This window comes from Lipophrys pholis (genome assembly GCF_963383615.2).
Source record: "Lipophrys pholis genome assembly, chromosome: 1".
NCBI classification, from domain to species: domain Eukaryota; kingdom Metazoa; phylum Chordata; class Actinopteri; order Blenniiformes; family Blenniidae; genus Lipophrys; species Lipophrys pholis.
This window is the reverse complement of record NC_137635.1, coordinates 16,763,867-16,779,380: the sequence shown is the minus strand read 5'-3', so window position 1 is coordinate 16,779,380 and position 15,514 is coordinate 16,763,867. Positions and strand designations below refer to the sequence as shown.

General features: G+C 44.0%; 1 protein-coding gene across 1 annotated transcript in view; it reads left to right on the top strand.

Moving 5' to 3' along the window:
• Positions 1-11,303: 11,303 nt before the first annotated feature.
• The window catches only part of cacna1g (calcium channel, voltage-dependent, T type, alpha 1G subunit), a gene marked incomplete at its 5' end in the record, with an annotated part of 255,553 nt that continues 251,342 nt past the window's right edge, over positions 11,304-15,514 (top strand). Inside the window, one exon of the mRNA XM_080471574.1 lies at positions 11,304-11,692. Coding sequence (XP_080327700.1) covers positions 11,304-11,692 — 389 coding nt within the window. The remainder of the gene's footprint in view (positions 11,693-15,514) is intronic.

Genomic DNA, 15,514 nt, shown 5'->3' with positions numbered 1-15,514 from the left:
AGGCGGATTCACAGCTTGAGGTGGCAAATGTGACGCATAAATTAGATGAACAGTTTTTCGACTGAACTCTGCATCACCTGCCTGCTGCCTTTCGCTGGAGGTGAGACATTTTCTTTGCAGCCACAAATGTGGGAAAGCCAAGAACCAATTAAAACAAACAGATAAACAAACAAAAATAAAAACAACTTGGAAAGAAAACTACGCTTTCTTTCACTGCCAAGAATTCCGGTTTAGCAGATATGTAGAGAGAAGTCCAAGACTAAAAAGGCACGGAGCATTAAACTGCTAAAAAAGGGATACAAATAGTTAAAAGCAAACATTTGAAATTTATAAACTTGTGAAACGGCAAACACTTTATTGGTGTCCTAAACATTTGAAATGTCTCAGATGGCATTCATGGGTAAAACTACAGTTTTTCACAATGTCATCAAAGTGTTCATTTCGTTATCAAAACTGTAAAACTGCTAAGTGCAAAAAATTCTAGATTTCCCTTAAGTTTTGTGACTCACTAATGGAAATCTTGTCCATCGTGTCTCCTACCGCCTCTTGAAATGACCATTTCTACTTCTCTCTACTTTCATCCCTGCCTTCTTCTATTAGTTTCTTTTTTCTTTTTTTTTTCCAAGTCCAGCCACTAAAAGGATCCCTTGTAAATCCTAGTTTATGGCCACTATTGGTGCAGTTTTATAGAACTTTCTCAGCGCAACCTCTCCATCCATCCATCCATCCATCCATCCATCCATCCATCCATATATATTTCCATTTAATCCGGTTTGGGTTGTGGTGGCAGTATAAAAAGTAAAGACACCCACCAGTCCCTCCTAGACCAAACCAAGTCAGTCCTGGGCTGACCTTGGGGACACCTCCCAGACCAAAGTGTCTCATAAACCTCCGATGGTAGGCGACCAGGGGCCGTCCTAATGACACACCTCAAGTGGCTCCTCTCAATGTGGAGGAATTGTGGCTCAACTTTGAGTGAAACTCCTCAGTCTATTATGAAGAGTGACGCACGCCACCCTGTGGAGAAACCTCATTTTCGGCCGCTTGAATAATGACCATAGGGTGAGGGTGGAGCTGTAGAATGACCGATAAAGTTTGAGCGTTGATCCACAATGCAGCTCCCTCTTCACCACAATAGTCTGGTACCGGTCCGTGTATCTTATATCCGTACAACATTTGAGCGGAAGAAGTACATTCCCAAAAAGTTATTCCAATCGAGAGCATGCAGGAGGTTGATGTTCCATCAGTAGTGTGTTTGGGTGTAGAACTCTATATAATTGGTATTGTGGTGCAGTTTGTGTGCATGTAAACACTCATTATGACAGATCCAGACCACGCACACGCAGGTATCATACATTTGCAACTAGATTCACTCCCGCAGGAGCGCACACACACACACACACACACACACACACACACACACACACACACACACACACACACACACACACACACACACACACACACACACACACACACACACACACACACTAAATATTCACCCCTCTGGTGATTTTAATGTAGTTTTCTGGGACTGGGCTAGAAATCCCGCATGAAATAGTTATGTGCCCTCAGCTATCACAAGCACAGATTCCCACTCCAACCTGAAGGACGGCATCTCGTCCAGGGTCCGCTCGCTCTGAGACCTGCTTCTTTTTCAGGCCAACTTTTGTGCCTGTTTGGTCAGCAGCGACTTTCTGCGAGCACGTGGTGGAGAAAGCAGCAGAGATGCGGTTCGAATCGGGCCGATGGAGGGAGGAATCAAAGAGAAAAGACGACTAGATGGTTGAGATTCTGCCTCAGCACATATCTATTAGTCATCACACCACAGCCTGGCCATCAACTTCTTTGACAGCTGAAGCCTGGACTCAAACTCTCATATTCTCCACTACTCTTCATCTCTCCTCATCTTCGCTCAGTTCCTTCTTCTTCTTCCTCTTTACTTAACTCCTCTTCCTCCGTCCCTCTCTTGATCTCCCATTTCTCATCTTCCTCCTGCCCCTCTAATCTCCTCCATGTCATTACAGGCGTATAATTTATGAAGTGTTGAAAATGTTCCTCTCTGCTCCGCTGCGCCTGTAACCAAGGTTACCGACATGTGAATGAGTATCACTGAGATCACGTGTGTCTTTTTTTTTTTTTAATTATTATTATTTGTATCATTTTTAGGTGCAGGGAGGTAAAAGCTCGCAGTCTTGTGTCGTTTGAAGTCACATTGTTTAATCTCTTTTCAGTGAGAAGTCATTTGTGAGACGCAATGCCGTGCGCACGCTCACACGTACCTACAGACCTGCTACATGAGTCGCACACGGTCCATTGTATTATTACATTCATCCAAGTAAATAAAGTAAGTCTACAATGGTAATCTATCTGTTGATGAGCTTATGCCTGAGATAAACGTGACTGTAAGTCGCGTTTGTCAAAAGAATTTCATCAAGAGGCAAAACCATGTTCGAGTGTATAACGTGCATTTATTTTTCATGCTGTGGCAATCTTTCTTTTAGCATATGATTATCCTTTGTTCTTTAAGTCCTCACAGTAATGGTTTGTGATATACTCCCATCCATCCATCCATCCATCCATCCATCCATCCATCCATCCATCCATCCATCCATCCATCCATCCATCCATCCATTTTCTCCCGCTTATCCGTTTCCGGGTCGCGAGGGTGTCAGTCTGAGCACCGTCACCCAGATCACATTGCACCGATCAAGAACCTTTTCCTGCGGGTGGTGAGCCCACGGGAAGGATATACTCCCATCCCTCGCAAATGTCTTACTCTTTCAGCGCTTTCTGATTCGTAATTTCCATTTTCTACACTGTGAATTTTTCAACTTTTGGTTCATGTTCTGCTACAGCTACATTTTGCTTGTAAAAAATAAAAAAACGAGTTATTTTTGCTGCTAAGCGATTATAAACCTTACAAACGCGATGAGATTTTGGGTGCATGTTTGTAATAGAGTCCACCAAATCTTAACACTTGCCTTTTCACTTGTCATGAAACTTTCTTACAGAAATTAGTTAAAATTAAAACAAAAAAAAAAACCTCTTTGGCTTCACAATATTGTCTCGCGGAAGCTCTGAATACGATCCCACTGGCTGGCAGCGAATGGAAGAAAGGTTCACTTGTTTAACTTTGTGGTATTCCGTCTTTAAACAGTGTACGCAAATAACAACTTCCAGGATTTCAATGTGACCACAGACGTTATATTTATCTTCAGCTGATTTCAGTGATTAAAAGGAAGCGACTCAAACAATTTCAACATGCTGTCAGTTAAGTTTAAGTGTTTTTGGTCCTTTTATTTCCATTCCGCTTGGTTGACATGTCCCTCTGCTTAGGAAAGTGCAGTTGCTGGATTTCTGACGGCAGAACAGAGCCTGAAAAAATGCTGTCCAAGCACTTGTTTTCCCATGCTCCCCTTTGCTTTGACGTTATCAGTGGTGGGCTAAACTCACGCACTCTTTGAATAGTCATGGTTTATTGCTGTAGATCTCGGCTACTGTGAAGCCAAAAATGCTGAGAGGCAAATTTAAATGTCCCATTGGTGCCTTTGGGAGCTTAAACAACGGATTCTGATGATTACAGCGTTGGCTCTCCAAAACTCATATTGATCGCACATATTGAGCTTTTGGAAGTGAAAGGAGCGGAGGGTTGTTCTCTTGTTGATATTAAACCTTCCCCCGGCCCCTTCGGCTGTTGGGCAGTTTATGACCGAGGTACAATAAAGTATTGAGTGACTGGACAGCCACCTGTCCCATGGCGCTAAGGGTTAATGGTAAGAAGAAAAAAAAAACAGAACAAGGACAGAGGATGGCAGGAAGATCAATGGAGTAATTACCTCCTCTGGACAATTCTCACTTCTGCAGAGGGTAGGGGGAGGACTAATGAGGGTTCGATAACATGGCCGGACCGGAGTCACATACACGTCGATGCTCAGATCACAGTGTGAATCCCTGTCTGGTCATCACTTATCAGAGGATTCGTGTAGGACTCCGTGTATGGACACATGGATATTATCGCTTCGTCTCAGGGAAAGACAAATTCTTTCTCCAACCCTGCAGCCTGGAACTGATTAAAAGCCTCATAACAATGAGGGTGTGCTTGTCAATGGTTATCTTTAGGAGTTGAAGAGGTTTTAGTCGGTGAGGCTGCCATTCATCACACAGCTTGTGAGGAACCTGAATACATGATGGTTGGTGGTCAAGAAAGTCCACCAAGGGTTGTTTTTTTAAATTGGGGATGATGAGTTTTCGTCATTAATTTCATGATCATCAGTTGGGAGAAGATTGACTTTTACTTTGACCAAAATTAACGTAATTTCAAAACAACCCTTCATTTGTCCTCATCCTCTGGGGATGAGGACATTTGTCATGATCCATTTCATGGGGATCACCCAGACTTGACATCTCATGGTCGGCCCCTAAGTCTCATGATGCGTTTTGAAAAATGTCTATAGAGACTTTTTTTGGGGGTCAAAGATATTCCAGTTGCGAGTCAATAAGTCAACAGTCATTCTGCATCACCCTCTGGGAACACTGACTTCTCAAAACATAAAACTTGTTTTTCAGCACACTTTCCGTCAATAAAAGTTTGTGATCCTGTTATGAATTCAAAACATCTCGTTGCTCTTGTCGCAGTCGTTACCCCTTGAAGTGTTTCTCCAATAAAGCAGAGTTTAACTGTTAGGTAGGCTTTATTAAAAATTCATCCAAAAGGTCTGTTTTAGATCTCAGCAGGTTGAAATTCATCTCGGAACCATGATTGTCCAATTAGCAGCAGATGCAAAACATTTCTCAGAAAACCATTATATCTTTTACAGATTGTGACTTTGATTGCAGATCTCACGAAAATCTGGATTTATCTGATTCTGGCCGCCATGAGCAGAAAGACAGACCTGAAAGTGCACACGAAGCATTGTTCCGTCCAATGCTAAATATTTACAGAGATGTCAAGGTAGCGAATGGAAGATAACTCTCTACTCACTGAACCGCAGCCACTCATTGATTTCCTAGCATGCCTTCTTCTCTTTAATTATTGAGAAATCACGGTAAATAATTTGTAAATGCAGCGTGGAAGGATTTTTTTGAATTGAGCAAACGTGTGAAAGGTGTGACAGTTTTTTTTTTGTTGCAGTAAATATGAAACATTGGAAACTTCTTTTGAAAATAAACCAAACAGATCCACAGCATGTATTGAGTCGACTGTTTCGTTTTGGGATTTGCATTATGATATCTAGTCAAACTGTCTGTTAGTGTGACGGGAAGTTCAGCATTGGCATAAAAACTAGTGCTTCACTTGAGGAAAAAGCATGTTGTAGCATAAGACCCTGTATATATGATGTTTCAAGTGAAATCGCATCGTTTGAGAGTTCGCTTCAGAAAAGTTTAGCATTTTAGAGGGCCATGTTCTCAAAAACAATGTTCGTTTGCGTGGAAAGTGTTGAAAGCAATGTAGTTAGCAGGTTGGGCCACTAGTGGGTGTTGTTGATTTTGCAGTTAAACTACACATGAGCGCAGAGAACAATACGTTATAAACATTAACAATGGTGATTAAACGGACATTCGTATGGACAGATAAGTATTTTAAGACCGTCACCTATTAAAATATCAAGTCCTAGGAGTCATGACACTCTGGAGGAAGCATTGTCGTTATTGTCAGTCTAATCGTGCATGTGCGGAAAGATCTACTCTCTACAACCTCGCTGCGCATGAACTGAAGCGTCATTTCAGAAAAATTGTGTTTTCCTTCGTTTCCACGGAAACGGAGTCGCCGTTTTTTCCAAAAGTTTTGCAGCCATTGTCAAAAAGTTGCATTTCTTAACGGTTTTACACATTGGCCCATGTGGGAGGAGGAGCTGATCGACAAAGCAATAGCCTGGCATGACATACAGGGGCTAATAAAAGCGTTGCAGCAACAGCATCACAAGCCGAGCCTCAAACAGCTCCTTTACCCCGCAGGCTTTCTCCAGTAAAGCACAGCCATTTATTTGCACGTTTGTTTGGGGTTTTTTTCTGTTTTTTTTTCCATCATCAGATACATTGCCTCCTTCCTTTCGGCGCTCCTCACATGTTGGCAGATTCAGGGTCCACACTTGACTGTGAATCTGAATCAAGGCATTGCGTTGTCCATAACCTCTGGATGCAGGGTTTCGCCGTCAGTCAGGTGTGCCATCGGGCGGCTGGGGGCTGAAGCGGTGATGAATGAGTCGTGGAGCTGTGCGAACACAGAGCTGCCCGGTCTGGATTGGCCACGGAAGGGAGTCCTCCCTTGAGGAAACGCTCCCTCTGATAAATTGGGGTCTTAGTGCGGAGTGGCCAGTGCTAACAAACACCATTCATCACGAACTCATAGGAGTTGCCTTGGGAGCACGGTTGGCTGTTGTTTTATTTCCATTGTAATGAATAATAAATACATAATTGTATTCCTTATCATTAATGAATGTTGTGTTTTTACGATTAGGTGCATTGAGCCAGAGTTTAATTGTGTTGTAATTTTTAGGCATTCTGAGCAGCGCCTCTCTCTTGCTTGTTACAGGCAAAGGCAGATCGATGTTTCAATGGGTGCTCTGTTAAGAAAGTACACAATTAAGCAATCACCCCAAACTAAAGCATATCGACCCAAGCTCTGGAACGAGCCTCTCTGTGTCTCAACATTCTACGCAGGTGTTTTTCCTTTAAGGTCAAGCGCGGGATTCAGGAGCTGCATGTAAACAGTCCATGTGATTAATATCCTGTAGCGCCTCCCGCATGCAGCCGCGGAAACCGAAATTGGTCCTCCACATTGATTCGCCCCAACACTCTCAGATCAATGATCATAGTGTGTGATGAGAATAAAGCTGCCGCTTGGAGCCCAGAACACTGAAGTGTTAAACACTGAATCACAACAACAATTTGATTTGAGCGGAGGAATGTCTTTATATATTACACACCTGTCCGCTTTGCTTCAGGCTGCTCTTTACGAAGCAGTTGCATTTACTCAGTGTGTTTGTGTGTGAGAGACAGGCCGCCCGAGGAAACATCTTCCCCTAGTGGCCACCAGCTTGCTTGCCCGAGCATATATATATATATATACAGTATATATATATATTTCCACTGCACATTACGTGCCGGTACGGTTTGGGTTTTCGTGCATTCCCCCTGCAAAATTGTGGATGGTACCAAAATGACCTCACCAAAGTGATACCATTCATCATCACCCTTCCATTGGGGTACCCAGCACTACAGAATGGTCCGATAAGGAGGAGTAGAAGAGAGCCGCCTGCTGATTGGTCAGTGATTTAAGTCGCACTTGCAATATTTAAATATCTCATCTGCTGTATTAATCCCCCTAGTGAAGGGAAACCCGACTCCTCAAACTGACTCAAGGGTTTGACGTGTTCGTCCCAGTGAACTTAGTGTCTGAGTCATTTGAATCATTTCAGTCATTTGAATCAGTTGCGCATGCGCACCATTTCCACCCTCTCCAGGACCCGGAGCACTGGGATCGTCATGTATCAATAGGACGATGCTGAAACACTAGTTTTTAGTGGCACTGGTCTCAATATTCTACCTTATTTGTGTTGTTTTTGAGGTTTATTTGAACCAGGAACTAAGTAAAAAAAAAAAAAAAAAGAATCATGAAACATCGAATATACATTTGTATCCAAAATGCCAAATATACAATATATATTTTTATATATATGATGAGCGAACCGTTCCGTACCAGTCACATTTTGTGCAGTGGAGACAGGGCTTAAAACGTAAAACGTAAATATGCTGTCAGATATGACCCATTCAAGGCTAAACCCCTGATGACAGTGTATAGGGTTTGGGTTCTGATTCCCTCATTGGACCACACACCTTTTAAAAATTTAAAAACAAGCCGGGGAGAGAGATGACAGATTTTCTTCACTTCTGGGGCATCATATGGGGGACGCGTATTACGGTTAGAAAAGCATTAGAAAGAGAATTTTGCATGATATGACCGCTTTAACAAATTCGACACAACATAATACTGAGATCTGAGCTGAGATATGACGCTGCCATGAAAGATCGCAAACAAGCATTAGCCCCAAAAGCCATGCTGTCAGGGTGAGTTTGTAAAAACACCCATAATGCAACAGCTGTAGGAAAGGTTTCTTAGACATTTCAGTGTTGTTGTTTTTTTTTTTGTTGGGGGGGGGGGGGGGGGGGGGGGGGCATCAGAAGGTCTGATTAAAATTGGCTTTATTTTGGGATTATAGTCTTTTTTGGTAGTAATTGTTTGGTTCTGTGAAACTATAGATATTTTTGGTTATGTGGCCGCCAAAATGGAGAGCCCCCACCCCTTCATGTTTTCTTGCTTCAACTCACCTGAATCTAACAATTGTTATCATGAAGCAACAAAGTGTTTCAGCTTCTCTATAAGGTTCTCCACCGTGAAAACCCAACTTTTCTCTTCCGATTATCCAGTCACGCTCTCTCTGAACAAGCTGACTTGTGCTAACATGGCTCATCAGGAGCTTGTAATTTGACATGAAATTGATAGGCAAATTACCAGATTACTTCACCTGGAAATGTCGCAGACCCTGTAACATGATGTCAAATGTTGTGGTGACTGTATTTCAGAAAGTGTACAGGTGCCTTGAGTGGATTTATGTCTGTTTGCTTATGGCTTTCTTTCTCTGTCTTCTTCTTTTCTCTCTTTCTATCCTCAACCCAACAGGAACAGCTGGAGATCTCCACCCTCTGAGTCTGGTTCTGCACAAAGGCTCCACCTCTGAGCCTGGTTCAACAGCTTTCTTCCTATTAAAAGTAAGTATTTTCATCTCTTATGCTTGCTCAGGTGGAATTGTTTGGTGTTTCTTTGGAAAACTGTCTTGACATGTGTTGTATTTGGTGCGATAGAAAGAAATTGATTTGAATTATGTCAGGTATTATTATAAACTAGTTTTTTTTATGTGTATTTTTTGATAACCGCAGCTCGCAGCATGAGCTAACCAAACTAGCAGCTAACTCTGACGTTGGAAGAAGTTACAGTCGCTCAACATGCCATTTCACGTTAAAAGACGCCACATCTGGAGTGTCGCCAACAGCTGCTGCTGTGCCTGGGATGTGCTGCAACTGCAACAAATTATACATCAATGTCTGAAGACATGAGCTTAATTGGTGTAATGTCCGGACAATGACAAAGGAGAATCCATTCATTATAACACGGACAGTATGTTTGTGCTGATGTGGTTACCACAATGACTGAAATGTGCTTTAAATGGAGCAAAGGACCATATAAGGAAAAATCTTTGAGCTGATGTGAGCTCGGGCAAGCCCGCTGTCAAAAGTTAAGATCAGTTTAAAGATAAGTACATTGCTTCTATATTATTATTGCTGTTTAAAATATGAACATGAAACATTGTAAGAGTTTATTGTACTTCATCAAACAGAATGTGTTCGAGGCACAAGAGGCTCCCTTTAAAGGAGATTCCTCTCATGTATTTGGTGTCTAGTTTCATTGTGGCTTCTTGATTCTGAGGCTGAGGCAACAAGTCTGTTACACACACCCCTCTATATTCACACTCAGTCACATTGCACCATGTGGTGACCCACCCCTCCTTTTAAAAACTCCCCATAATAAAGCAATTCGCCAATCACGCCGCAATGCCTCCGAGATGCCATCACTCCCTCGCTCCTCATTGGTTGACAACTGACATTAAGATTCCAGCTGTTTCAGCCTCCCTCCTCCTCCTCCGTCCTCCTCCCCCCGAACCCGTGCAACTTCAATGGACGTGCATCGCCACCAGTGAGGGAGGGGAGCTCGGTCCCAGGTCGGGCGCTGATTGGCGCAGAGTGCCGCGGCTCGTCGGGGCGGAGTGGAGAAGTTCGGATCTCCCACATCCAGCTGTGCGCGTCTGATGGACGGAACCGAGACGATCCAGTCTGGAGGAGACGGGAGCGAGAGTAGGAGCGCGACAATGGAGGCGGGAGGTGTTAATGATAGTTAGAAGTTTTTTTTTGTTTTTTTTTCAAACCCAAGAAGGCTGATTTTCCCCCTGACGGGTCTGTTTTTTGCGCTTTCGGCTGCTGCAAGATGCGCAGCGGCATCTTCCGTGGATCCTTAAAAAAACCCAGTGCGGGAATAGAGGAGAAGAAAGCCTGTGGATGCAACGAAAAGTGTCGGATTTTTAACATTTGAATGAGAGGACAGCAAAGTGGACGAGTGCTGCATCAGTTTTGTGTCTCCTTTGTAAAGGTTTGCATCAGATCCGTGGAGGAGGAGGAGGAGGAGGAGGAGGTGGTGGTGAAAGGATTCAGAAAGAAGTTTGCGCGCCGGGCTGCTATTTTTAACCAAAGTCCGCAAAACTCTTCGATTTCAGTTCTCACGCTGGATGGTATGAAGTGTTTCTGAGGGCCCCTCCGGAGAGGTTTGTTGGGTACCGGGGAGCGGGGGCCTGGGCGCACCGCGCCCGCGGAGACGGACCCGCGCAGCAGCCGCCGCGGCGGAGGCGCACCACCTTGAAACTATACGCACCGACCCCCCCCCCCCCCCCCCCCCCTACCCCCCCAACACAAGACCACGCTCCTCAATTATCTTCATCCTTTATCTCCTTTATCTATCTATAATTTTTTTTTAAATTCTCCAGGCTGGTGTGGACTTTACAGCCGCGACTAAAAAAAAAACTGATCATGCGATGACTGAGCGCGCTTTGGGCACATCTACCGAGTCCATTACAGGTAACGAACCGAGCAGAAGACGAGGCTTCCTGCACACTTTTTCTTATTCTTTCTTTTAAGGGAGACGGTGTGAAAATGAACGCGTGTGTTTGGTGAGTGATGCTGCGGAAGTTTGGGCAGATTTGTTGGGTGTTGCACTGTTTTTGCGCTGCAAGATTTTTTTTTGGCGTTGTTTTTAATGCTCTCTTTATTTGATTTGAATTTTTGCTTCTCAGTCAAACTTAAATGCAACCCTTCTAAACCTATAAAATAAATTCGAATCCATTATAAAAAATACATTCTTATGCAGCCATCTTCGGCTTCTCTTGCGCATATTCCCCCTTAAAATCGCCTCCTCACCACTTGGCACACCGTGCACACTGTTGCTTGATTTCCAATATTTAGATGTAATTGTGAGCATGTGTGCAGCAGGAAGTGTATTTAACTGTTTCAAGTTGGTAGATTTTCTTTGAGAAATCTGGCATCAGCCGCTTTCGTGTACGATTTTTCTCTTCCCCCGGTGAGTTTGCGCCCACAGTTGCGCGCTCGCTCCTGCTCTGTCCGCCGCGTTCCCAGATTGATTTACAGTGTCTAATCACGCGTGTATGATCGCCCCTGTCGCCCGCTGCAGGAGGTGAATGATGGCCGAGGATGGGGGAAATCTCTCCGGGGTCCCCGACACCAGGGACTCGGAGGGTCGCTCCTCTCTGCCGAGGACTTTCATCCGGCTTAACGACCTGTCCGGGCTCGGGAGTGGAGGAGGAGGAGGTGGTGGTGGTGGTGGTGGTGGTGGAGGAGTATTAGGAGGACCAACATCATCATCATCATCTGGAGGTGCGGAGCGCGGAGAAGTGGTGGCGGCTGCGGTGTTGGAGCCGGCGCCCGACGGGATCTCCACAGGCGGGGAGGATGCGTCGGCGAGCGGCGAGGAGAGCCTGCCCTACCCCACCCTGGCCCCGGTGGTCTTCTTCTACCTGAAACAAACCACCCGGCCTCGCAGCTGGTGTCTCAAGATGGTCTGCAATCCATATCCTTTTAGATTGTCTTCGCAAAAAAAAAAGAAAGAAACCCCTGTGAGATCAGGGACTGCTCATGCGCAATGACGCGCGTCTCCACCTGTGGCAGGTAAGAAACACCTGCTTGGTTGTGCTGGGGTTTTCCAATCTTGGAATAATTGGGTAAGAGGTTCTGCTTGACATTCTTAACCCCAGTGAGGACTATTTCTGGTTTCAGTTCAGCAGAGAAAACATTGTCTTCACTCTGTGCCTAGGTGGAATCTTGAGTATTAAGATCGTAAACAATATATTGATGATGTCTGAGTGGTAATCAGATTACTGAAGTGTGCGACCACAGCATCATCCAGATTGACCTAAACTTTAGTGTCTTACAGATGTGGGACATGAAGTCCAGCCTCGAGTAATTAGTACCCCAATAATTGATTTAGAATTAAACATGAACATGAAATAAAACTTGAAATATGCAATGAAACTGCTTTGGGTCACAATAAATAATTATAAGGAAATACGCTTTAATGGTTTGGCCCACAGCCACGCGCAGATATTTACTTTTACATTTGCATGTGTATAAAACACATTTCCAGGTGGTACCAGACTGCAGTTTGTTCCCTTTGGGTGAGAACCGAATGCTGTGTGGGAAGTGTTTGCAGTCATGAGGTTTAAAAGTTGAAACTTGTTGAATTATTTAACTTTCAATCAGTTTCAGGATGCTGATACTGATATTAAAAAGCCTGACGGTAGAGGCCAAGCCGACGCTTTTGTCCACTGAGATGCGACATCAGGATACTTGATTGCTTAATGTTGATGTGTTGGATGAATGAAGGTCCAACTTCAAATTTTCCATCAAATAGCTCCTTCTCCTTTATTAAGATCCAAAAGTTAGTGTCCAGTAAACTCGCAGTCCTCTTTTAAAAACATCCGGACACTTTTGTTTTCAGAGTATAGGTGATAAAAATACCTATATTTTCACAAAACCCAAAAATGACTACAATCTCGATGTGAAGCCAATTTTGACGAGACCTTTTTGTGCAAGATACAGTGAAATGTCCAATAAGCTGTTGCGTTCTGGGTATTTTTACAAATTCACCCTGACAGCGTGGCTTTGGCCAATGCTTATTTGCTAGTTTTCATGACGCTATCACTGATATCTCAGCTCGGGTCTCAGTGTTGTGTTGTTTCTGCTATTTTTGAGAAATTTATTCAAAAACGTACATCTTCTATGAAATGTTCTCCGATTTGTTTGGCGGTTTGTCCGGCTGGGTCGTAGCTTTCTGCCAAAGTGGATTGTACGATCTGGGTGCTTGATTTGGCACAAGACCTTGCTCAGGAATTCAAACCGGTGACCTCGTGGCTACAACCTTGCTGTGATTGCCTCCGTTTTCCCTGTGTTTAATCAATTTAATTTTATGAAAAATATTTGACCCTGCCTGTACAACCCATCTGTCAATTCTCCAGTGGCTGTACTATTAATACGACGGCGTTTTTATGGCACTACTTTTGTTCCCTTAAGAAATTTGCTCCGAGCCCATTTCCGGAATTCCTGCCCCTTTGCCCTCTGCTATTCCCACGTCATGCTCCGCTTCTTGATCCCATCGATTGTTTCACATGGCGGTGATGAAAATCCCTCTGACCTCACACGACGGAGGCCACGCTGAGCTGGGCTGTGTGTTATAATTAGCTTATTGATACACACCTGGTGTGCTTGCCCATCGAGCGCCCGCCGCTTCCCCTTCCTTTTGGGGTTAATAGCGTCAGAGGGCGGAGTCTGTTCGAAGCCGTATCGAGTCATTCCTTCTGCCCCGGTGTTGTTGATTCATAAGTGTCATAAGTCAAAGGAGCGGCGCGAGACTCTTGTGTCTCACTGTGTTTCAGCGTCAGTGTCTCAGGTCCTTAAGACCTGAGGGAATGAATGTTGCTGCAAAGAGTGTCCGTTTACACGACAAAGTTGTTTCGAGCAACTGAAAATGCAGCGTTTTGAAAACTGCTCCCACTGTGGAACTTTTTTGAAAACTCTACAACTCAGTCTCTGTGTAAACGGGAGGGGAAACGCAACTTTTCTGAAATGCTGCTAACTGCGCATGCGCACCGTGACAAGTAAATAGTTCTTCTGCACATGCTTGAGTAGAACGACAATAACAATGGCGGCGTCCGGAGTGTCATGGCTCCCAGTCCGTTTTCTCCTGGCACTTTGTAGTTTTACAGTAGAGAGTCACCTGGAATAGCAATCCAACATAGTTCTCTGTACATAAAAATGTCTGTGTACTCGCTATTGTGATATAGTTTATAAATGTATTGTTCTCTGTGTGCAAGTTGGTGCTTTCATTACAAAAACAACCAACAGCGCCAACTTGTGGCCTGGCGCACCAACTACATCGCTTTCAGTGTCTCTGCCGTTTCCGTGTGAGCAGACATCGTTTTCAAAACATCGCCGCGTAAACGCGAAACTTTTGTGAAACGAAAACACAAAAACGTTGTCGTTTGAAACGTCGTCGTGTAAACGGGGCCCGAGTGCGTTTTGCTTTACGTCCTGCTTTCCCGCCCTCTATCCTCCTTTTGTCACAGCTCTGCATGCGACTCATTCCGCTCTCCTCCCGCCCACTGAGGAACGCCGTCCACGTCGCCGACACTTGTTACTCCCTCACCCTGCCTTCCTTTCTTCCTCGCCCTCCCTCTCCTCTTTATCTTCCGTGTCGCTCTCCCAACGATCACAGCTGATTTCCATGTCTGTAAATGTCACATCTTTTAAAGGTCTCACAAATAGACTTTTCTTTCTTTTGGGTTGGGGGTGGGGGTGGTGGGGGTCTCTGTGACTATGGGCGGAAAGACGATTCCTGAGACTATTGTCTGAGATGGAGGTTCTCAAACATTTATTCAGCCTGGACCCCTCTTTGCTTAGGCACGCATATTAGAGGCAGCACATTTATATCTGAGGGGAAAAAAAAAACCCTGTTCCCAAAGCCTGCTTCTCATGTCTGTCGGGGAAATTGGTTAGTGGGTTTAATATCCATCTTCAAACTCTACATTTGCAGCACGTAAGAAGCTGGGTTGGTGGGGAAATCCACATAAGCGCTAATGTGACAATAATTGTTCTTCGTCAGCTGGACTTAGAGGTTCAAACCAATTAAAGATGGAAAATATCAATATGAATACATTTAAATTACTCAGGGTATTTCAATAGTACTTGAAGTTGTTTGACGACAGTTAAAAGTACAGTGTCAAACACATTTTAGTTCAGGGGCCATGTAGAGCCCAGTTTCATCTCGAGTGTGCCAGATCCATAAAATAGTGCCATAATACCCTTTTCACTCAAACTTTAAAGTTTTTCTTTGTTGTAGCATAGATTATACATGGTGAAAATGTCAATATTTTCACATAACCAAGCAATTAGTACTGCAAATTACTATAATCTCAACATGAAGCCCATTTTAATGATTTTTTTCTGGCGCAAAATACGGCGAAATATAATAGAGGTGTTGCATTATGGGTGTTTTTACAAACTAATCCTGACAGAATGGGTTTTAGGCTAACGCTAGTTTGCTAGCTTAGCATCACCGATCTCTCGGCTTGTGTCTCAGTGTTGTGTTGTGTCCTCGCCGCTTCACAAATGTGTTTAAAAATCAATGTTTTATGTGAGATTCTTACAATTTTCCTCGTGGCTCGGCCGGATTGGAGCCTCTTCTGGGTTTTGAAATCTGAGTTAAAGTTGTTGCCATCATTGATGGAGTCGTTTACTCTCACGTAGGACATTTGGATGGGCTTTCATGCATGTTTGTTCCAAATTGCAATGAAATTTATCAAAATAATTCATCGCAATGCAAATTTGGCAATTTAGC